Source organism: Ictalurus punctatus, chromosome 5, assembly GCF_001660625.3.
Source record: "Ictalurus punctatus breed USDA103 chromosome 5, Coco_2.0, whole genome shotgun sequence".
Lineage (NCBI taxonomy): Eukaryota > Metazoa > Chordata > Actinopteri > Siluriformes > Ictaluridae > Ictalurus > Ictalurus punctatus.
Window position 1 is genome coordinate 28701162 of NC_030420.2, and position 20805 is coordinate 28721966.

General features: G+C 41.3%; 1 protein-coding gene across 2 annotated transcripts in view; it reads right to left on the reverse strand.

Annotated features, from left to right (window-relative positions):
• The window catches only part of med27 (mediator complex subunit 27), a 58119-nt gene that overhangs the window by 36850 nt on the left and 464 nt on the right, over positions 1 to 20805 (reverse strand). For both annotated transcript variants that reach the window (XM_017468836.2, XM_047155716.2), the window contains exons 2-3: positions 19314 to 19458; positions 2892 to 3022 (exon numbers count right to left, since the gene is read on the reverse strand). In XM_017468836.2, coding sequence (XP_017324325.1) covers positions 2892 to 3022; positions 19314 to 19458 — 276 coding nt within the window. The remainder of the gene's footprint in view (positions 1 to 2891; positions 3023 to 19313; positions 19459 to 20805) is intronic.

The following is a 20805-nucleotide window of genomic DNA, read 5'->3' on the forward strand; positions in this document are numbered from 1 at the left end:
GCAGACAGCATTATATTTTCCTTGGTGTCCCCCCCCCCCCCACTGCATGGAGCTTTCTAAGTTTTGTGAAAGCTGGGATATTAGTCAGAGTTGTAACCAAGATAAACATGTTCGTGAGGCCCACGCTGCAGAAATGTGGCCCACACGTCCACGACTACAGCACACAGACGCCCACGGCGAAAGCCTAACCGAACACATCACGTCAACGCAACTGAAACGCTCAAACCCAGACGAGGATTATTTCCATGAGGCCACTTTCCTGAGTGCTTCCTTGTTGTGTGGCCTTCGTATACAGTACAGCTCTGTATATGGTGAAAAAAAAAGCAGCACCTGGTCATGACTCCTCTCTCTTTCCCCATTTCTCCATCTTCTCTTCATCTGCTTTCATCTCCAGCTGGAGAACTATGCTTTCTCTCTTCTCATGCTTCTTGTTCTCACTCTTACGAGCCTCTTATCAAAGCGCATCGTCTATGACCCCTCCAGCACCCACGAGAAACAATGAAGCATTTTTCTTCACTGCCATATGCACATCGGCAACGGAAGCAGTTGTTCTCCGACAGTGACTACGTTTCCGAGCACATCGATATTCTGAGTAGAGTCTATATTCGGGGTTGCAGCCATATTCCAAATACAACGTTTATATTCATACAAGCATCAGAACATTCCTGTATACACGGTTGTTGGACTGTAAGTATGCCCGAGTTACCATTCCTAAATACCTAGCCTACAGCGAAGCATCTGTTAGCGCCCACAATTCCTCGCGGCACGAGCAAGCGCATATTTCTGCTTTCAGTGGATTTTCTGAATAAGGTGTTTACATGCAGCATGTTTCCGAATAAAACGGGCACATTCCAGGGGTGGGAATCAGAACATCGCCTTAATCTGAACTGGACAACCGGATTGCGGCGTTTACATGACTCGATACGAATTAGACTACTGCCAAATTCTGATTAATATTCTGATTAATATCGGAATATCGATGTGCATGTAAACGTAGTCAGTCACACAGTCAGAATATCGACCAATAACTTCAATTTTTCTTATTAAGGAGCGTGAGATACAAAGTACAAAGGAAATGTTTCACTATCAAGACGATCTCTGTTTGACGTTACAATGAGAGTTGATGCATTCTGAGAATTTTGAAACGGAGTGCAAACGTAGTGTTTACAAAGCATCAAATCCTCACCAACGAAGTTGTCTGTTTATCCCAATGAAGGAATTTCATCTGAAACGGGTCTACAGAAAAGATGGCACGAACGAGCGCGTGTCAGTCTGCAAAAACGGGTGGAAAGGGAAAATCTGGTTTTGACCAAAAAGTGGGATTTACGTTTACATTTATTCATTTAGCAGACGCTTTTATCCAAAGCGACTTACAAATGAGAAAATACCAGCAAATTTGCTGCATAACACATGATTTGACACCTCGGCTTAAGGAAAGAAATATACCGCATCAAAATGGCATGGATTTTATTTCAGTTTTTAAACTTAAGACTAATTTCTAAATCTCTCTAATCCTTGACTATCTGCCTGCAAAGATGGTGTTGTGTAATGAGCCAGTTTAATAAATGCGGTGGTAAAAACAGTCAGTCTGCCTCAAGATGTCTCAAACCTTGCTAGCTAAGTGTGATTTCCTCACACAGTGAATGTCACGCTTTCATCGAGTTGTTAGATAGTTACGTGCCGTAGCAAAATGGACATAAGCCTAATCGATTCAGTTGTGATCAGATACCAGCTGTCCAAATGTCTGAGGTGCTTGTGTGCGACAATCAGATTGGAAGCTTTAAATGCAAAATTCACCCTTTTTAAAAATTTTTTTTTTTTAATCTTCTGGAGGTAGACAGAAAAGGTCAAATGCTAGAACTTTACTTATGCTTGAGATACAAGCAAAGGATAAACATATTCCAGTTCAACAAAGTCTTTTAGATTAACTTTGTTCTAACTTAGTTAGTCTTTACAGAAGACCACATAGGCATCCACTCCTGTCAGCCACGGACAAGAATCTAAAGCTATCATGGGTATAGGCTCACCCAAACTGGACAGCTGAAGACTGGAAAAAGACCAAGTAATTGCCAATGACAGCCTCAGATTCCTGTTCTTGTCTAACAAGAGTGGAACCTGATGTGGTCTTCCGCTGTTGTAGCCCATCCACCTCAAGGTTCGACGTGTTGTGCATGCTGAGATGCTTTTCTACTCACCACGGGTGTAAAGACTGATTATATGAGTTACTAGATCCCCCTGGAAGCTCAAACAAATCTGGCCAGTGTAATCTGACCTTTCTTATCAGCAATACGTTTCCACCCACAGAACTATTACTGTCGCGTGTGAACATTACCCAAAAACCCTTGACTCGTACCTGCGAGATTTTTTGCATTGAGCTTCTGCCACATGATTGGCTGCATGACTGATAACCGCATGAATGTACAAGTGTTCCTAATATAGTGAGCAGTGAGAGTATACGTAATGCAGATCTGGAAAATAAACTGCCACACTATATGACCCAAGGTTTGTGGACACCTGACCTTCACACCTATATGTGGAACTTTCCCCAAAGTTGTTTAACACATCTCTATGTTAAATAAATAAATAAACCAGGAAATTCAAATTGAAATTCTGATCTATTCTTTTATTATTATTATTTTTTTTTTGGTTTATCATTACTTGAAAAAGAGATCTTGTTTCAATATGACTGCTCTCGTTTGGGTATTACTGAATTAGCAACATCATATTAAAGTTAAACAATGGTAATTTTTTTTTCTTTCCGCTGTTCGATAAAATCTAAAATTGTGATAAAATGAATCACGCAAGAGAAAATGGCAGACAGTAAACACTGCTTTCCATCTTCTGAGCATGCGAGCTACAGTGAGTGTAACGTTGGTGTAGCTGAAACTCACTGAATGGGCAGTACGAGGGTGCTGGGCTGGACCTTCGGCCTCCTCTTCGCCGATGCTCCTATCTGATTGGCCGAGCGCTTGAGTGACTGCTGGTTTAAGAGGCTGGACGCCAAGCCTGCATGATACTGTAACTGAAAGAGCCAAAGACAAGAGATTCAGTTTTACATTCGTGACCGAAGAGCTTGTGAACAGCCAATTAAAACGAACAGAATGACTCGGGTACAAAGTGCCACCAATGTGACAGTGCATCACTGTATGAAGAATGGAAGATAGATAAAATAAAGACGAGTATAAAGAAAGATAAACATAATGAATGGCACAATGGCATCGGACAGCTCAAAAGCATCCGATAGCTCAAAGGCTGGAAGGTCGTAGTTTTAAGCACAAGAAATGCTCAGACACAAAAGGTTTGAAGCCTGCCAATGCCACAACCATCCATAGGAGTCAATAGAGCATAATTAAGAGTACAATAATAAGCTCTTGTGTGAGGAAGGGGGTAGATAGCGCTTTCTTGATAAGATGTACATGCCAGACTTCACCCTCTCCAGTTAGAAGCTATCGTGCGATAGGGAAGAAGCTAGCTGGTGACCAAATTGGGAGAAAACACATGGGAGAAGACACTTTCCATAACGCATATCCTACTGAGGGTTGTGAGGAGCCTGGAGCCTATCCCAGGGAACTTGGGGCACAAGGCGGGGGACACCCTGGACCGGGTGCCAACTCATCACAGGGCACAATCACATACACATTCACTGACGCACTTTGGACAATCTGGAAAAGCCAATCAGCCTACAATGCATGTCTTTGGACTGGGGGAGGACACCGGAGTACATGGAGGAAGCATGGGGAGAACATTCAAAGTCTGTGCACGCAGGGCGGAGGTGGGATTTGAACCCCCAACCCTGGAGGTGCAAGAGCTAACAGACTAACCACTACGCCAGTGTGCACCTTACATAAAACTATTATACGTCATAGGCACGCGAATCGGTTAAATTATTATGGTGGTCTCGTCAAAATATGACGTGTACGTGTACCTGATAATCAAAGGGTTGCGGAAGAGGAATTTTTGTTTTATTTCAATTGTTTTTTTTGTTTTTTTAAATAAAAGCCATGTTGTGATCCAGTGAGAAGTGTTGCCACCTCACAGCTCCAGGATTCCCAGGATCGATCCTGAGCTCAGGTTACTCTTTGTGTGTTTCACATGTCTCTGTGCCCATGTAGGTTTCCTCCTATCTCCCAAAAACATACAGGTACATGAACTCCAGGTGTGAATGTGTGTGTTCATGGTTCCCGGTGATGGACTGGCTTCCTGTCCAGGGTGTATTCCTGTTTGGTGACCAGTGTTCCCAAGGTAAGCTGTGGATCTACCGTGAACCTGACCAAGATGACGTGGTTACTGAAGATGAATGAAAGAATACGGATGACGAATGATGCTGTAAATCGCGGTACAGTGTCTCGATGATTAGTATGCTACGGAGTAGAACAAACAATCGTTCTGTTACTACCACTACTGGCGCTTCTTTCCTTTCGGTTTCTTTCTCTACCTCTTTCTGTCTTCCAGACAAGTCTAACAGGGTAATCACAGTGTCTTTGATGTTGCGTCTGCTCTCGAAGCCCGTCAGCAGCTTTCTTGCTCAAGTGACGAAACGGCGTGAAAGCTATCAGCTCTCCAGAACGCACAGGTGTAACGCTGTGTCACTCCGCTGTCAGGAGTGCTGCTGATGGATGTGACAGGATGCTGGACGCCAACCATCTGTCAGTCCAGGCTCTCAATCAGAGACCGCCGGTGATATCTCTCAGTGGAACGGTAACCGGCCTCTGGATTCGCACCAGGAAAAACTCAATAAATATGAATACGTTGTCTACGTGGTGCAATTAAAACCAAGAACTGGGAAACATTTACTGATGAAATAAATCCTGCAAATTGAGCGATGAAAACATGTTGTCTCATGTTTTTGGGTGAAGCGAGTGAGGTTTTGATCAAACCTCCCGTTTAGGGATCCATCACGTTAGAACTAACGCTGTCCAACGGCTCATTAATCGCCATTAAAATATTCCTCCTATTGAGCCAATTAGCCGTGTTCGGAGGCTGCGGAGCGACGTTCTGTGAGGGAGAAGCAGACGGCGCAGCACTGCCCCTCTTTTAATTTGGCGCACCAAAGCACCTGCGTTAACGGGATATTGTTTTAATTATGTACACCCTGTTTTCACGGCTAATGAGGCCCGCTTATAAATACCCAGATCCTGGAAAATTGAATGCGGCAGTTAAGGAGGTAGGCAGTGTGCAAAAAGTAAATAAAATAAATACGCATAAATACGTAATTCAAAAGTGCTGTCATGGTGTACAATATTTGTTGGATGGGAAAAAAAAATAAAATATATATACACACATACATACATTTTTAATATATACATTTCTTTTCTCTTCTCTTTAACATTTGGTCAGTTTAACATTAACATCAAATGTAAATGAAGATAATGTCCAGCGCATTGGGAACAGCTTGTCACTAATTAAATATCTAGCCTTGTCTCTGTGGAAAGCAAACTAAAAAAAATAAATAAAAAAAAACAGCCCACGACTGGACAGCGGCCAGCCACATCTGTCATTAGCTCGCCTGTGTTGTGCTGTGTTGTCTTTGGCATGTGTTCCAGTCTCCTGCTACGTTGTTACATTCAATTAGAGTCGCATCTCTTTCTTCGGTGCTCAGACGCGTTCCTCATGCAACAAAGCCTTCAAAGATATAGATTTATCCAGCTGAGCCGGACCCCTATCACACGCTCAGAAGACGAAACATCTGCCTGAACATGAGCTACAAGATGAAGACAACCCCCCCCCCCAAACAAAAAAAAACCCGTGAACGAGTTGGCAGAAATCAGAGAAGGTGACGAGGAGAGAAAGAGCAGAGAAAAGAAGGGAGAGAAGAAAGGACGTGGACCAAGGAGAAAATCGGAGGGATGAGGGATGACAGATAAGGATGAGCGAGTTAGAGCGAGAAGGTGAAGGATAAAAAGGATGATTATGAGGAAGAAGAAGAGAAAGGACGAGAAAGTGATAGCAAGAGTGTAAAAAAGCACACGATCCAGAAATCCGAGACGGAGTTTGTGCGTGCGAGTGTGTGTACATGTTTTTATGTCTTGGCGGGGACCGATCGCCCCCACAAGGATAGTTTTGTCCTTAGACACAGTTTTGTCCTTATGGGGACATTTGGCTGTTTTTTTTTGTTTCTTTGTTTGTTTTTAACAAAAACTGGAAGTTTTATTTAAAAAAAAAAAAAAAACCCTAAAAGTTTCATTTTGCTACTGAGATTAAAGTTAAGGTTACAGTTAGGTGTGGTATAGCATTAGTTATCTGCATCAATAATCATGCCAATGGAATATCTCCACAAGGAAAGTAAGACAAACGTACGTGTGTGTGTGTGTGTGTGTGTGTGTGTGTGTGTGTGTGTGTGTGTGTGTGTGTGTGTGTGTGTCAGGGAGAGAGAGTGGAGAAAGTGAAGGTGAATGGAAATTGTGTGTGGGTTACAGCTACAGATTAAAGTGAGGGGTCAGAGGCTTGAGACACCCTGGACATCATGCCACACACACACACGTGCACACACGCACGCACACACACGCACACACACCACAAACTCAACCTCAGCAACCAGAGAACAGTCCAAAACGTATACACCCTTCACACAGCTCGAGATGAAACACTATGAACGTTTTACAGTCAAAATAAGAATACCGAGAGAGTCTGGAAGAACTGGAAGTCAATATTTTAACTTCTGCAGTGTACTTACCCCAGTGGTGGCACCAGTGGAAGATTTTAGAGCAGGTGTAACTGCTTTTGGGGTAACTGAACCATTTAGAGAAGGGGAGAATAAAAATATCCGTACAGAGAAAACTCACTGCTGACTTACAGCAGCAGTAACGGATTCGTTGATTCTGCATCAGTGCGTTCAACGAGACAATACATAAAATCATATTAACATTAGGCTATGCATAAATAAAAATATATATTAAAAAAAAAAATGCTGGGACATGAAATTCTGTAAATGGAGATTTTTCTGTTGTTTTTGTATACATTATTTTTCATGATAGCTGGAACTGCTACTATGTTGATATGTGGTCATACTGAAAAACGCCATACTATACACTATAAAGTCTAAATATATATTTCAGATAGATAGATAGATAGATACCCTAGAGACTCCCAGCCCTACTACTAGCAAACAAACAACAAAAAAGTCTCATACAAAAAATAAGATCTAATAAAACCAACAAAAAAACCTTTCTATAGCGCCCTTGGGTCACCAACTAACAATACTCCCAGGAATCAATCAATCAATCAATCAATCAATCTCTCTCACGCTCTTTTGTTTTACTCTGCCTCTTTATTTTTACATTTACATTACATTTATGGTATTTGGCAGATGCCCTTATCCAGAGTGACTTACATTTCTCTCATTTATACATCTGAGATATTGAGGGTTAAGAGCCTCGCTCAAGGGCCCAACAGTGGTAGCTTGGCAGCGCTGGGGCTTGAACTCCTGACCTTCTGATCAGTAACCCAGAGTCTTTAACCACTGAGACACCACTGCCCATTTTTATTGGTTGTTGGTTTATTGGTTCTTGGTTTATTGGTTGCTACACCTATGTGACACAAAGAGTTGAAGATTAGCGATGGAACTACTGTGAAACCATCAATAACATGAAGCAATATAATAATAATAATAATAACATAAGTTTTATTATATGTGATTTCAGCCCAATTTTTCAGATGACTTCAGACATGCCAAAGTTGATTTTATTTCTGGAGGTCCTACGTGCAGTGTGCTGCTCGAAGCCCTACTCGATTTGATTCAGGTTTCCAGTTTACGTCATACGAGTCATACTCCGGTCATTCGGGTATTTACTGTAAATAATTAGCGATCTACAAATAAGCCATTTTTAATTCATTCATGCTGGGAGATTCTGCATATTGGCAATGAGAGAAACTTTTATTTGAGAAATTTAAAAACTGCTACCAATTTGTAACACCAGTTTGTCTACACTGATATTAAGAATTAGAAACCCACGGTCCCAGGGCAACGATTTCCAATTTGTCTGAAAAGTTAAGCATTAAAAGATAAGCATAAAGGTTACGGTCAGGTTAGTATTCATTCCATTTAAGTCATATGAAATCGAACAAAATGCATAAATGTCTTCGAATTCCTTACATTAGCTTCCAATGCATGTCAGTATAAAATATCTGCATGTTGAATTGTATCATATGTATGTATGTTCGATACGGTAGTAAAAAACATCCCAGTTTAACTACAATATTTAAACTATATCACTTAGATATAGTTCCCTGGACATTCTCGGTTTTACTACATGCTCTCACTGCAGTTTTTCCTCAAGAGAAAAACTTGAATTGCAAAATGATATTCGTAAATTTAATGCTGACAGGAGCAGGCCTTGAACTCGTGTTATAAAACCACCTCTGCAGTTTTCATATACAGTATGCAACTAATTGCACACTCACCTCATAACCAATATTTGTTGTTAGGAGCCTGGAGCGCACCTAACGAATACTAACGGCATGTTGCTACAACTCTCATTGATCTTTCAGTAGTTAAAATTCAGCTCACAGGAACGCCACGGTGATTGTGCTTAAGGGGTGGTTTTTTTTATTTTGGGGGGAAGTTGTGGGGGGTGGCGTGAGGGGGGACGGCTAGTGGGACGACTGGCTTGATTTGCACAAGATCAGTCCTGGTTGGTCGGTCGGTTTGGAGTGTTGTTTCATACAGAACCGCACAAATAACCAGCACAACGAAAGCAGAAATGCGAGACCTGTCTAATGAGTAGAAAGCGTGAAAAGTATGAGAATACGAACAAACATTTAACACGAGCCAAGTTTCATCTCCCTCGTTGCGAGCAAAACTGTGCCACGTCTCCGGAACTCTTTTGAAAAGCAGATAAGTAAACTGAGGTTTCAAACAGACTAAAAGCAGCGAACCTTCCTGCATGAGCGGCACAGAGCAAAGAGGAACATTTCAAAGGTTGGATCAAAAAGCTGCACCGGAACAAGCAAGAACTTTTAAGAGTGGGATATAAATACAGCAACTTTCCCCCTCGCAAAGTCACAGCAATAAAAATTGGGTGGTTTGTTTGCTGTAAGCGCTGTTTTAGTAGTCATTTAGAATGATTTCTTTAGTGATGCAACAGGAACCGTCAAAACCAGTGCTAAAGATGAGAAGATGAAAAGAGTTAAAGACAAGGGGAAGATTGACGGGCAGCAGGGAAAAGAACAAGCAGTGGTGCTCTCATGATTAATTTTTAAATATCAAGCAAGGATCCCGGGGTCCGGGGTGTTTTCACCACCTGATTCTCATAAATCAGGGATATGGGAAACCCAAATGACATCCGGCATATACCACGGCAAGAAACTCATTTGGATTTAAACAAGTTTGCAGCAGTCGTGACTGAACAAGGCGAGCGAGGTGTGTGACAGTGCAGCAGTGTTTTAATAAGATCCGAACCCGGCACTGGCCGCTGATGAAATTACAGCGAGAAGGTCCCCCCCTCCTTCTCTAATATCAGCTTAGTTCTTACCATAAACCAGTGGCCAGAATTTAAAACACAAAAGGAATTAGCCTAAGGAATAAACTATCTGTGATGGCAAACAAATCTGCTTAGACGATTAACTCAGCTTTGGGAAAATTAAGCAGTAATTAAGTAGTAGCATTTAGTAATATGTTGTGCAGGACGCTGGGTGCTCATTAGCTGATCAAGCAGACAATATACATATGAAGACATTTTTATATTCTCCGTTTGTTACACACAAAATAACATTCAATAATAAAAAAAAAAAATTACCTTTAACACGTTTATAGTATCTCATAAATGTTTTTGAAAACCGCTTTTTACCAATAAAAACAAACAAAACTATAAGGTAGGAGTGTACCACAATGCCATGATCTATATTTCTATCAAATAATTTCACATTAATTTCTTATTTATATCTGCATCTGATTTTTTAAATGAAAGGGGCCTCAGGAAACACTGGGTGGGGTGGGGGGTGGGGGTGGGGGGGGTAGATAGGACGACAGGGTTTTTATTATTCATTCGTAAATTATAATAACAAACAGAAAATTGCAAAACATACTTTGATTCAACTTGGGAATTACAGTTCCTCAACCTCAGCGACTTCACTCAAGACTCATAACTGGTCTCAAAACAAATGCCCTGTAGAACGTTCTGGAAAATCTTCGACTTAATGTGACTGAGTAAGCAAGGGATCTTTCGAAACAATATTGTGTTTCCCAAATCAACAGCTGAGAACAGTACCCACCTAATAAGATTTGATCTGAATAGCTTTAGCTTTGCTACATTCCCGAAAGATCAGAAAAGTTCTCTGGACACTGTCTCAGACTCTGCTGTGAGTCGAAATAGTAAGCAGTTGTTCATTATAATGCCTGTATGATTTTCAGAGAAGCTTGCCTTTTAAGAACAATAGAGAACATTCATTTAAGAATGATGAAAAGCATGCAATGAATGTTAATATATTTAAAATGAACTAAACGATAAGCGAACGTAAAAACCTCCTACTCGAATTTTTGTTTGCGTTCCATGGGTTCCTATTCGTGATGCACTTATGCATGCATATATATATATATATAAAACGATTAAAATAAATTAATTTGTTTCTCTATCCATTCAGAATGATCTGCTCAATCTGAATAATGTATTCATATTCAGTTACATCCCTACCATAAGGAATATGTTATCAAAGGGTTGGCACGGTCCCTTGCTCCTTTAATAAAGAATTAACAGGCCAGGTCAAACAGAGCGTGCTCTTCTTTAAACTTTGCCTTCCTTTCTTGGCAAACTAATAAGGGATCCGAGCTTGCAACATTACACCATCAAACATTTTTCTCAAAGCAGCACATTTTCAAAAGGTCAGAGTTAGTTTTTTTTTTTTTCTTCTTCCTGCTCTCTATGTGTTACCCCCTCCCAATCCTCCTCCCTTTGTGCCAAACTGATCTTAAGGCTGGCTGAACTATTAGTCCTGCCTGGCACAGTGATCGACGGCTACGCGCTCCATCATTAACTACATAGTCGGAACGTGTTGTGATGGCGAGTTTGCTGCTCTCTGATCTGGACGCTGGCACTGGGCTCCCCGCTCACCATTTATTTCTTCTGACAGATACATTCAACCCATGATTAAAGCCTACAACTAGCAGTAGGAGTTGAAAATTTTACAGTTGTGGTGGTGGAGGGGGCCGGGGTACGTTTGTGGAGACTATTAGCCCACAGTCTGCTTAGCCTTAAAAACAACATAAAGCACTCAGTAGTAATTTATATAAATGATTACCTATTACTGGCGGAAAAGTCTTTATTGTATATTTATACTGTAATGTTCACTTGCTGGTATAAACAATAAGAACTGGTGGAAGACCTGATCGTAGACACCAATTCTCATTAGTAACCTTGTTACTTTCAGAGGAAATACAAAGAACCTGCATGTTGATGCCTATATGAAATGATGAGCTAAAGTACTACGTTTGAAAAGGTGCTTTTCCTCTCATGTTTGAGTGAATTTCCACCTTACTGATTCTGCAAGGTCTTAATGTGCACACTCATTAGATGTGTGCGTGTGCAGGCCAGTTGGCTCTGATATGGAAACATGTACACCGCCTTCGGCAATGTGACCTTGTGAAGGTAAATCAAGACCAGGGGGTTTCAGAGGGAAAAAAAAAAAGCAGCACTCAATAATATTGTAGTTACATTCTGTAACAAACAGAATGTGTAGCTAAGTAGTACTTTCGAAGAAAAAGGGAAAAAAAGGGAAAAAAAACAAAACTGCTAAGCAGTTACCTAAAAACCAAATGTTTAGACCATCTGTTCGGTTTTATGAATATGCAAGAACAGACAGGGGAACATCAAACAAGCCAGTATACTATAATTAAGATTCTGATGTACAACACTTGAAATGTCTCATTTAAGACCTAGATAGACTAAGTAGGTTTTCAGAACAATGGTCTCATATTAATGGCTGTCTTAATGCTTAAGTGAAAAGGCAGTTGGTTAATTTCACAGTACAGGGCTGAAGATGAACAAATCAAAAGGAACTGAGACCAGAAAGAGGAAAAAGAACCCAACTCCAGAGTAGGTGAAAGGAGAAGAGTACGGAATAAGGAGAAATGCACACAGGCTAGGAAGAGGAGAAAGGAACTGATGGCGCAAACGGAGGAAAGGAGACGACTCCGGGAAGCCCAGAAAGAAGCCGAGGTCTGGAAGAGATTAAAAGAGCCAAGACCAGGAAGAGTGGAAGGGAGCTGCGTCTTGGAGGAGGAGAAAGGAGCCGAGTCCCGGGACAGGCGTAAGGAGCTGAGGCATGAATGAGATGACAGAAGTAGAGTGCTGGCAGAGGAGAAAGAAGCCAAGCCCATGAAGAGGGCATAAAAGCTGAGCTATGGAAGAAGACAAAGGAGCCGAGCACTGGAAGAGGAGAAAGGAGCTTAGTCCTGGGAGAGGATAAAGGAGGCAAGAACTGGAAAAAGAGAAAGGAGCTGAATCCTGGAAGAGGACAAAGACACCAAGCCCTTGACGAGGAGAAGGAGATGAACACTGGTAGAGGACAAAAGAACAGAGCCCTGGAACAGAAAAAGGACCAAAGTCCTGGAATCGGACAAAGATGCTGAGCTCTGGAAAAAGTGAAAGGAACAGAGCCCTAGAATAGGAGATAGGGGTCGAGCCCGGGAAGAGGAGAAAGGAGCCAAGTCCAGGGACAGGAGAAAGAAGCTGGGCCCCAAAACCGAAGAAAGAAGCCGACCCATGTAAGAGGAGAAAGAAGCCAAATGTGAGGCAAGAATAGGAGCCAGGAAGAGCAGAAAGAAGCTGAAGCCAGGAAAGGGTAAAAGGAGCTGGGGTCATAAAGGGGAGAAAGGAATCAAGGCCTAGAAGAGAAATGAAGCGAGGCTAGGAAGAGGAAAAGGGAGTCAAGCCCTGAAAAAGGCGAAAAGAGCCAAGCCATGGAGGACAGTAGAGGAGCTGAGTCCTGGAGGACAGTAGAGGATCGAAGTCCTGGAAGACAGTAGAAGAGCTGAGTCCTGGAGGACAGTAGAGGATCGAAGTCCTGGAAGACAGTAGAAGAGCTGAGTCCTGGAGGACAGTAGAGGAGCTGAGTCCTGGAGGACAGTAGAGGATCGAAGTCCTGGAAGACAGTAGAAGAGCTGAGTCCTGGAGGACAGTAGAGGAGCTGAGTCCTGGAGGACAGTAGAGGAGTCCTGGAAGAGGAGAAATAAGCCAAAGCGACAAAAAGTAAAAAGGAGTCAAGCCCTGAAAGATGAGAAAGGACCCCAACCCTGGAAGAGAGTAAAGAAGCTGAGCCCCATAACAGTATAAAGTAGCTATGTTCTGGAAAAGACGCAAAGTTTGGCAATCCTTATGAGATTGTAGCTAACTGCACTCTCCTAGAACTCCAGATGGTGAATGAACCCTCAGGCAACGTTGGTCTCCAAATTGAGACCCCTGGAGGTCTGGATTTGACTGAACTAAACAACTATTAAGCTTTGGCCAGTGCATTATATGTACACATCATTCTACAGAGTACAGCTGTGTTGAAATGATGACGGAGCTGACTGGTCAACCATGAAAAAAGGTCACCGAGCTAAAACACACACATTCCAAACCAGGAGACTCGCAAATTTTCCCATGCTCGACAGGTTATTAGAGACAGCCTGGCTCATCTCATAATTCACCGGAGTGTGGCAGCACATGCCAAAGTAGCCAACAGGAGCCTGCTGGCAGTAATGGCTGAGGCTAACTATCTAATGTCATACCTGTGCAACAAAGCAGAGATAAGCAGGCTCTTAACTGGCTCAGTGATACCCGATGTCTGTGTTCCTCAGTCAGCCGGGAGCTGTGAGCGTTAATCACAGCGTTAGATGCCATTAAGCGTCCCCCCTCCCAACAGTCCCGCTGTAATTGACAATGATACAGTGGCTTCCCTGTCACGCGCTACAGATGTAACACAAAAACACTGATAAAAAAAAAAAGAAAGGGGGAGATTTTTATCGGGAAGGAAGCTATTATTACTATACAGGAAAGGGAAATCTAATCTGTTGGCTGCATTTACTAAGCCCATCTGTTTTTCAAGATGGTTCACGATTGGGAAAACAAAACCCAAATCATAAAGGAAACATTTCAATCAGCTTTTAAATCATGTATCCCCCCCCCCTAAGGAATAGAAATAGCATCATTAACATAAATTGTCGAAACTATTTCCTAAAACCTAGAAAACACGGTCAGGAGGAAGGTATTATTTTGAGAAACCCGTAGTCACATTACATTAGAGAAAGTGGAGGAAAAGAACATCCCTGTTTAATAAAGCAGGGGCCTCGGGTAGGAACAGACCTTGAGAGTTCTCCCACCAAACCAACTTGGCGCAGTGTGATATTAAAAGCAGGAGGCAGCTGAGGGCTGAACACGCTTCTCTTTAATGGAACCGCTACTCGCTTACACACATAACAAATCAATTCACACGGTCAGGCCATCATTCTTGAAAGATTATTCATCCTTCGCTTTAGAAAAAAATGCAACCTCGGATTTTGATGGTCATCGGGACAGCTGACAGATTTCTGAGTCCTCAAGCAGAACCTTTAATACGGTACACGTAATTTGGGGAGGAAGGAAGGAAAACGGGTCTGGCTAAGAAACTCAATCAACAATTTCTTTAAAGACCAAGCAGATTATAGGCCTATTAGTGTTCTGACCTCTTGCTTGAGGCTATTCTGTAAATTCCAGACCCTCAATTTTAACCAAACAGGTCTGCCACAAACAGGTGACGTCTCCCGTATTGAAGTGAAAAGCTCCTCCTGTGCATTAATCCGGCCCTTATTGGCATAGCAGGAGCATCTCAAATCGATTGTGTTTACATTAGTGTGAAAGCGTGTGTGTGGGTGAGTGTGTGTATGGGCGGAATTGTGCTACTGCAGTAAGAGGCCGTTGAGGGAGCATTGATAATCCTGCAGAGCATCTCTGCTTCTTGCCGACGTCCTCCGCCAATAACCAATAAGTCATGCAGAGTTGCTCCTAATCATGTCTTAAAGCTCCTGCAGCTGTGGGGCCTGATCCCGGCTTTGGATGATGAGGAGAGAGGAAAGGGCAAGGGATAGAGCAAGGATAGGAAGAGTGTTTTACACCCAGTAATTATTCCAACACACATAGCAAATCCAATGCACAAATGTGCAGCATGAACAGAAGTAGGTTACAGGGCAAGAGCCTCCTCCACATTACACCTCAGCAAAACCAGCATGGCAGATCGAGGCCAAAACACACTTCTAATGTATACAAGGCCTGCCTCTGCAACTTTTTGGCCTACTAGTAGATCCTATGGATGCTCAGAATGCTGCACAGACTAGTCCATCAAGCGCAGGTAGGACCATATGAAAAAACCATGCTATGATAACTGCTGTGCAAGCCAGTAGCACAATTTTAAGTACATCGTTGTACGGAAAGTTCAGATTCTATGTGTAAGAAATACTGTAAATGTATTCCGCCACGTTACTTTGAACAGCCTCCAATTCGAAATCGAATGATACATCTAAAAGGGACCGTTTGCTTTAGTGGTTAACAAGCAAGGGAGCGTGGAAGGGAAACATTTAAAGAAGAACAAACTCCACTCGTCAGTGCTCAGACTGAACAACGTATTGACGAGCATCATTGATCCAACACTTTCACCCCAGTCACTCCATATAAGCTCAATGAAAGCAAAGCATGCAGAGGAAGCACGTTAGGGTTGATCTGGATATACCACAGATTCACCACACTAGGGCTCAGACTAATTATTTACTATTTAATAATTTAACCATTCCATTTGAGTGGAAATATGCAGAGAGCTCCTAATCAGGCACAAGGGTATATTTGTCGACCGATTCAACAAACATGGCAGATTTAAAAGTATTGAGATTCTCGTAGTGTTATGGTCTGATTTCTTAAAATCGGTTTGCTTCGTCTGTGACGTTTGTAAGCATTTACCTTATCAATGCTAAAACTCAGAATTTACTAGTCACAAACTTATAGAGACCCATAGAAATTCTACTTTAGATGCCCCATTATGTCACTATGTCCAGGTGAAACAAGTGACTCTCACAGGAACTCTGCAGTTTTCTTCAAAGTAATCTGAAAGAGTCCATATTTTATCCCAGTTATTCTTCCTAACAGTGTTTGGTGGATTGGGATATAATTTAGAACACGGTCCTTAGAAGATTTTAAGAGGGATGTTCGCAGGTGTAGCCACTATGTTTTGTATATTTCCCGTCATTCCAAAATGATGCAGCTAAGCGTAGGGACGCTCCGATCGGTATCGGCCGGTAATCACATTCTATGACTCGATCGGTAGTCTCTTAAATTTGGCCGATCTCACGAACCGATCGCAGTTTGTTGACGTGAGACGTGCGGATGTGAAACACATGATGCCGTTAAACTTTAGCGCTGCAGAGGTCATCGCCGGTGTGGAATTATAACGACGGTCTCGGGAAACAATGAAAAATTCGCCGTTTGCCGTGTATTTTTAAAGGCCTGTTCAAATGTGCGTCGTAAAATGAATATTTGTTGCGATTCTTTATTTGATTCTCAATCAAAACAACAACCTACAACATTACTGTAAATAATATAACCGAGGCAACATCTGCGGTATTACTTTATCTGAAATTTAAAAAAAAGGAAAACAGAAAAGAAAGTTAACAGTGACGGCCAACGGAAAGCTGACGCATCGCTTATATAAAAGCTTTAACGATCGGGATCCCGATCACGATGACAGGAAATCGGTAATCAGTATAAGCTGCAACAATCCTGATCAGAGCATCCCTAGCTAAGCGATAATATGAAATGTCCTGCTGACAATTATTTAAGTAAAATTAGGCAAAGAAAACTAATATTTGATCTCTCATACATTGCTCTGTCAGTAGATGAAGCAGCAAGGCAAACGTCTAGCATGATAGCTACTTAATTTCAACCTGTTTATCTTGCCAGAAGACACATCCATTTTTTTCCTATTGGCTGACAAGACTGAAGCTTGTATTATTTTTCAAAGATCAAGTTCGTAGGAAGTGAAAATAACCTCGATCAGAAGCAAACGTGTGTCTTTCACGTCCTGCGTCCTTTCCCCTTCGGTGAATCGGCTTTTCGGCCATGAAGTTTATTAGCGTTCGGTCGAACCGTTGCTGTAGCTAAAGAAGCAGAAAAGCATTTTCAGGTGTCTCCCGTATCAATGTCGCAAGGGGTCGAAAATCACAAGTGTTAAGTCTAAACTGTAGATGTTGGCACTATGAACTTGTATTAGTTTAAAAAAAAAAATAAAAAAAAAAAGGTTAACTACAAATTTATAGCTACCTGTTTACCTTTTATAATCTAGCCAGAAAATCATAGCCCAGGGACATTTTAATTAAAAACCACATCTTAATGATCAATCAGGCACGTCAAGCGAAGCAGACTCTCTCCACTGAGCATCCAACGGCAACTTGCAAATAATCAGTCATCACAAGATCAATCAAGATGCCTGTGTATCCACCTGAGCTCATCAAAGAGGAGCGGAATAAAAGGGAAGCGTCCTTTAGGAAAATTTAGCGATTGCTGTTGAAAAGCACTCAGCGTACGAAAGTACTGATCATCAAAGGAGTCGAGGCACTTGGCTGTAATGGATATTGGGAAAACGTTGAGACCGTGTTAAAAAGGTCCGCATCTGTTGAGTCTCGAGTGTGTGCTCTCAGAGGTAGGTGCCATCTGCAGACAATCAAGGGGATTGTCTGAAGGACCCAATATTAATCCAGACACTTAGAATACTACTTTGGTGGATTTCTGAGGGTGCAAGTGCAGATGCTGAAGAAATTTTTTATTTTTTTTTTAATTGCAAGAGGAAACATGGACAAATAAATGAGAGCGAGAGGAGAGGGGAAGAAGAAGAAGAAGGGGGGGGGGGGGGGGGGAAGTGCCAAGGACAGCTTGTGTGATTTAGGATTATTGAGGTTGAGTATTATTTATGCATACTAAACGACAAGTCTGTAAAAATTCAACTCATCCCAGTGAATATTTCAAAAGGAATAATGGCCAACTGACCTGAAGTACTGCTCGGACATCTTCCGTCCAATGATTTTGTATAAATTATTGATAATATTCTATTGATTCAAGACTTAAGCTCCATTACAAGACACTTTAGCATCCTTATGACTACACTTAAACCATCGAGCTGAAGTGACCAGTGGTGCATTGTTGTTGGTTTTTTTTTTAAGTTAAATGCAGTTGTGAAACAACTTCTCAGCAGTTTGAACAGTAGGAAAGGAGTGAGCTGAGAAAATTGACTACACATATAATTGGAAAAAAGTGAAAACGTGGCAGAATGTGGTTTGGCGTTGTCCTGCTCTGGATGGCAGCATGTGTTACTCCAAAATGTGTACATATCTTTCTGCATTAATGCTGCCCTCACAGATGTGCAAGTTACCCATGCCATGGAAACTGACACACCCCCATACCGTGACAGACGCTGGCTTTTGGACCTGATTCTGATAACAGCTTGGATGGTCCTTTTCCTCTTTGGCACAGAGAACACGACGGCTGTTTTGTTCAAAAACTATTTGAAATGTTGACTTGTTGGACCACAAAACACGATTCCACCATGCTACTGTCCTACTCAGAAGAGACCGAGCACAGAGAATTCGGTGGCTCTTCTGGACAGTTTTGATGTACGGCTTCTGCTTTGCATAGTAAAGCCTTAGCTTGCATCTGTGGATGCAGCGGCGAATGGTGTCGACAGAACAAAAGTATTCCCGAGCCCATGTCAGGATATCCATTACAGACTCAAGTTTTTAAGATCGTGACGTCTGAGGAATCGGAGATCATGTGCATTCAGAAGTGGTTTTCTGCCTTGCCCTTTACACACCGAGATTTGACCAGATTACTTGAATCTTATAATTATATTGTACATTGTAGAAGGTGAAATGTCCAAAATCCTACCGATTTGTCTTTGGGGAATGTTCTTCTCAATGTGTTGGATTATTCGCTGACTCATCTGTTGGCAGATTGGTGAGCCTCGACCTATCCTCGCTCTTGAAGGACTAGGCCTTTTTTGGAGGCTCCTTATATACTATGATTAAACGATCTCCTCACCTGCTCCTGTCCCAACTTTTTTGGAACGTGTTGCATGCATCGATTTCAAAATAAACATTTATCTTCAAAAAACTATGCAGTTGATTAGCTAAAACATCAAATACCTTGTCTTTATACGTTTTTGGTTTAAATACAAATCAAAGTATATGTACAACTCGCTCCTCTTTGTTTTTATTTGCATTTTTCATACTGTCCCAACTTTTTTTTTGGAATTGGGGTGGTACATCAACATGTAGGCCACAATCTTTCTCCTAATGAACGCAACACACTGTGGAGCACTTATCTTACCTTGTTGGACCATTTGTAAGCCTGTAGAAGCTGGCTGTACAGAGGGGTTTTGTCTTGCACCGGGTCTAAGCTCAGTAGGCCGCTGTTGTGTAACGGGTGACTCTCTGACGGCCGGCCGACCAGATTGCTCAGACGCTCCAACTCACTAAAAACACATGCACAATCACAACGCTTTCCTGCATACCTGAACATATTCAAGAACATAAATAGGGTCAAAGTCACTGCATGGTGCTGGAAAAAGTAGAAAATATGAAATGGGACAGGTTTTCAGATTGCAGAAAATAAGGGAACGTTGACATCATAAATTTAATGTCATACATATATTCTCCGAAACATTTTTTCTCAATTTCACACTGATATTAATAAACTAATTAATGTTTGCCAGACTGAATCAACTCAATCACTGAAAACTCTTCCAATTTGCTATAAAACAAACTGCAAATGAGAAAAATATATATTTAAAAATACAGCTATGATCCATCATCAATACAGGCAGACCATGCTACAGTGGCTTGTATAAGTATTCACTGAAATGGATTTAAATGGGATTATATATCATGATCTACACAAAATAACTCGTGAAGTCAGGGGAACAAATACAACGTTTTTGACAAATGGAAGTCATAAAATTTGTGATTGCATCAGTATTCACCGCCATTGTTGTGAACCCATCAGAGACACAGATCTTGTCCAGAATATTCATTTTCCCATAATCTCTTGGTTCTTTCTCTGACTAATCGTCTCTTTACCTAGTCACTAACTGAGCATAATTAGAGAGTTGCAGTTGTGTCATATTCTTTCCATTTTTTAACAATGCATTTTATGGTGATCCATGGGATGTACAAGTTTGGGATTTATATATATATATATATATATATATATATATATATATATATATATATATATATATATATATATACACACACACACACACACACACACACACACACACACTGATTTATACTTTTTCAGAACTTGGTCCTGGACTTTTGATAGCTCCTGGGTTTTCATGATGCTGTATGTTTAGGTATGTATCTATAACAGGTGTATCTATATTAAGACCATATGGCACTTATGCATATTTCAATTCTGTTCAACTTATTATATGATTTCTGATGGTGTCAGAACTAATTTAAGGTTTTCACAGAAACAGGGCTGAATACTTAATGCATTCATAATTCTTACCCTCCATTACAGTTCAATATTATGGACCATTTTGTATAAATGCATGACAACAATTCCAGTTAGATTCCATTCCAGTTCCACTGCAAAATGTGGGACGGTTCTCCCCCAATTCCCCCGCAAAAAATCACACTTTCCATGCAGTCTGATTTAAAAATAGATCAATCTGGCAACCCATGAGATACTGGACATTTAAACTGTATATATTCATTGGAGAATGTATGTTGTTACGTAGATTATTTAAAAATCCAGTAAGACTGCTGTATCGTACATAAAAATAATCAGAATTTAAAACTAGAACCAGATGTTT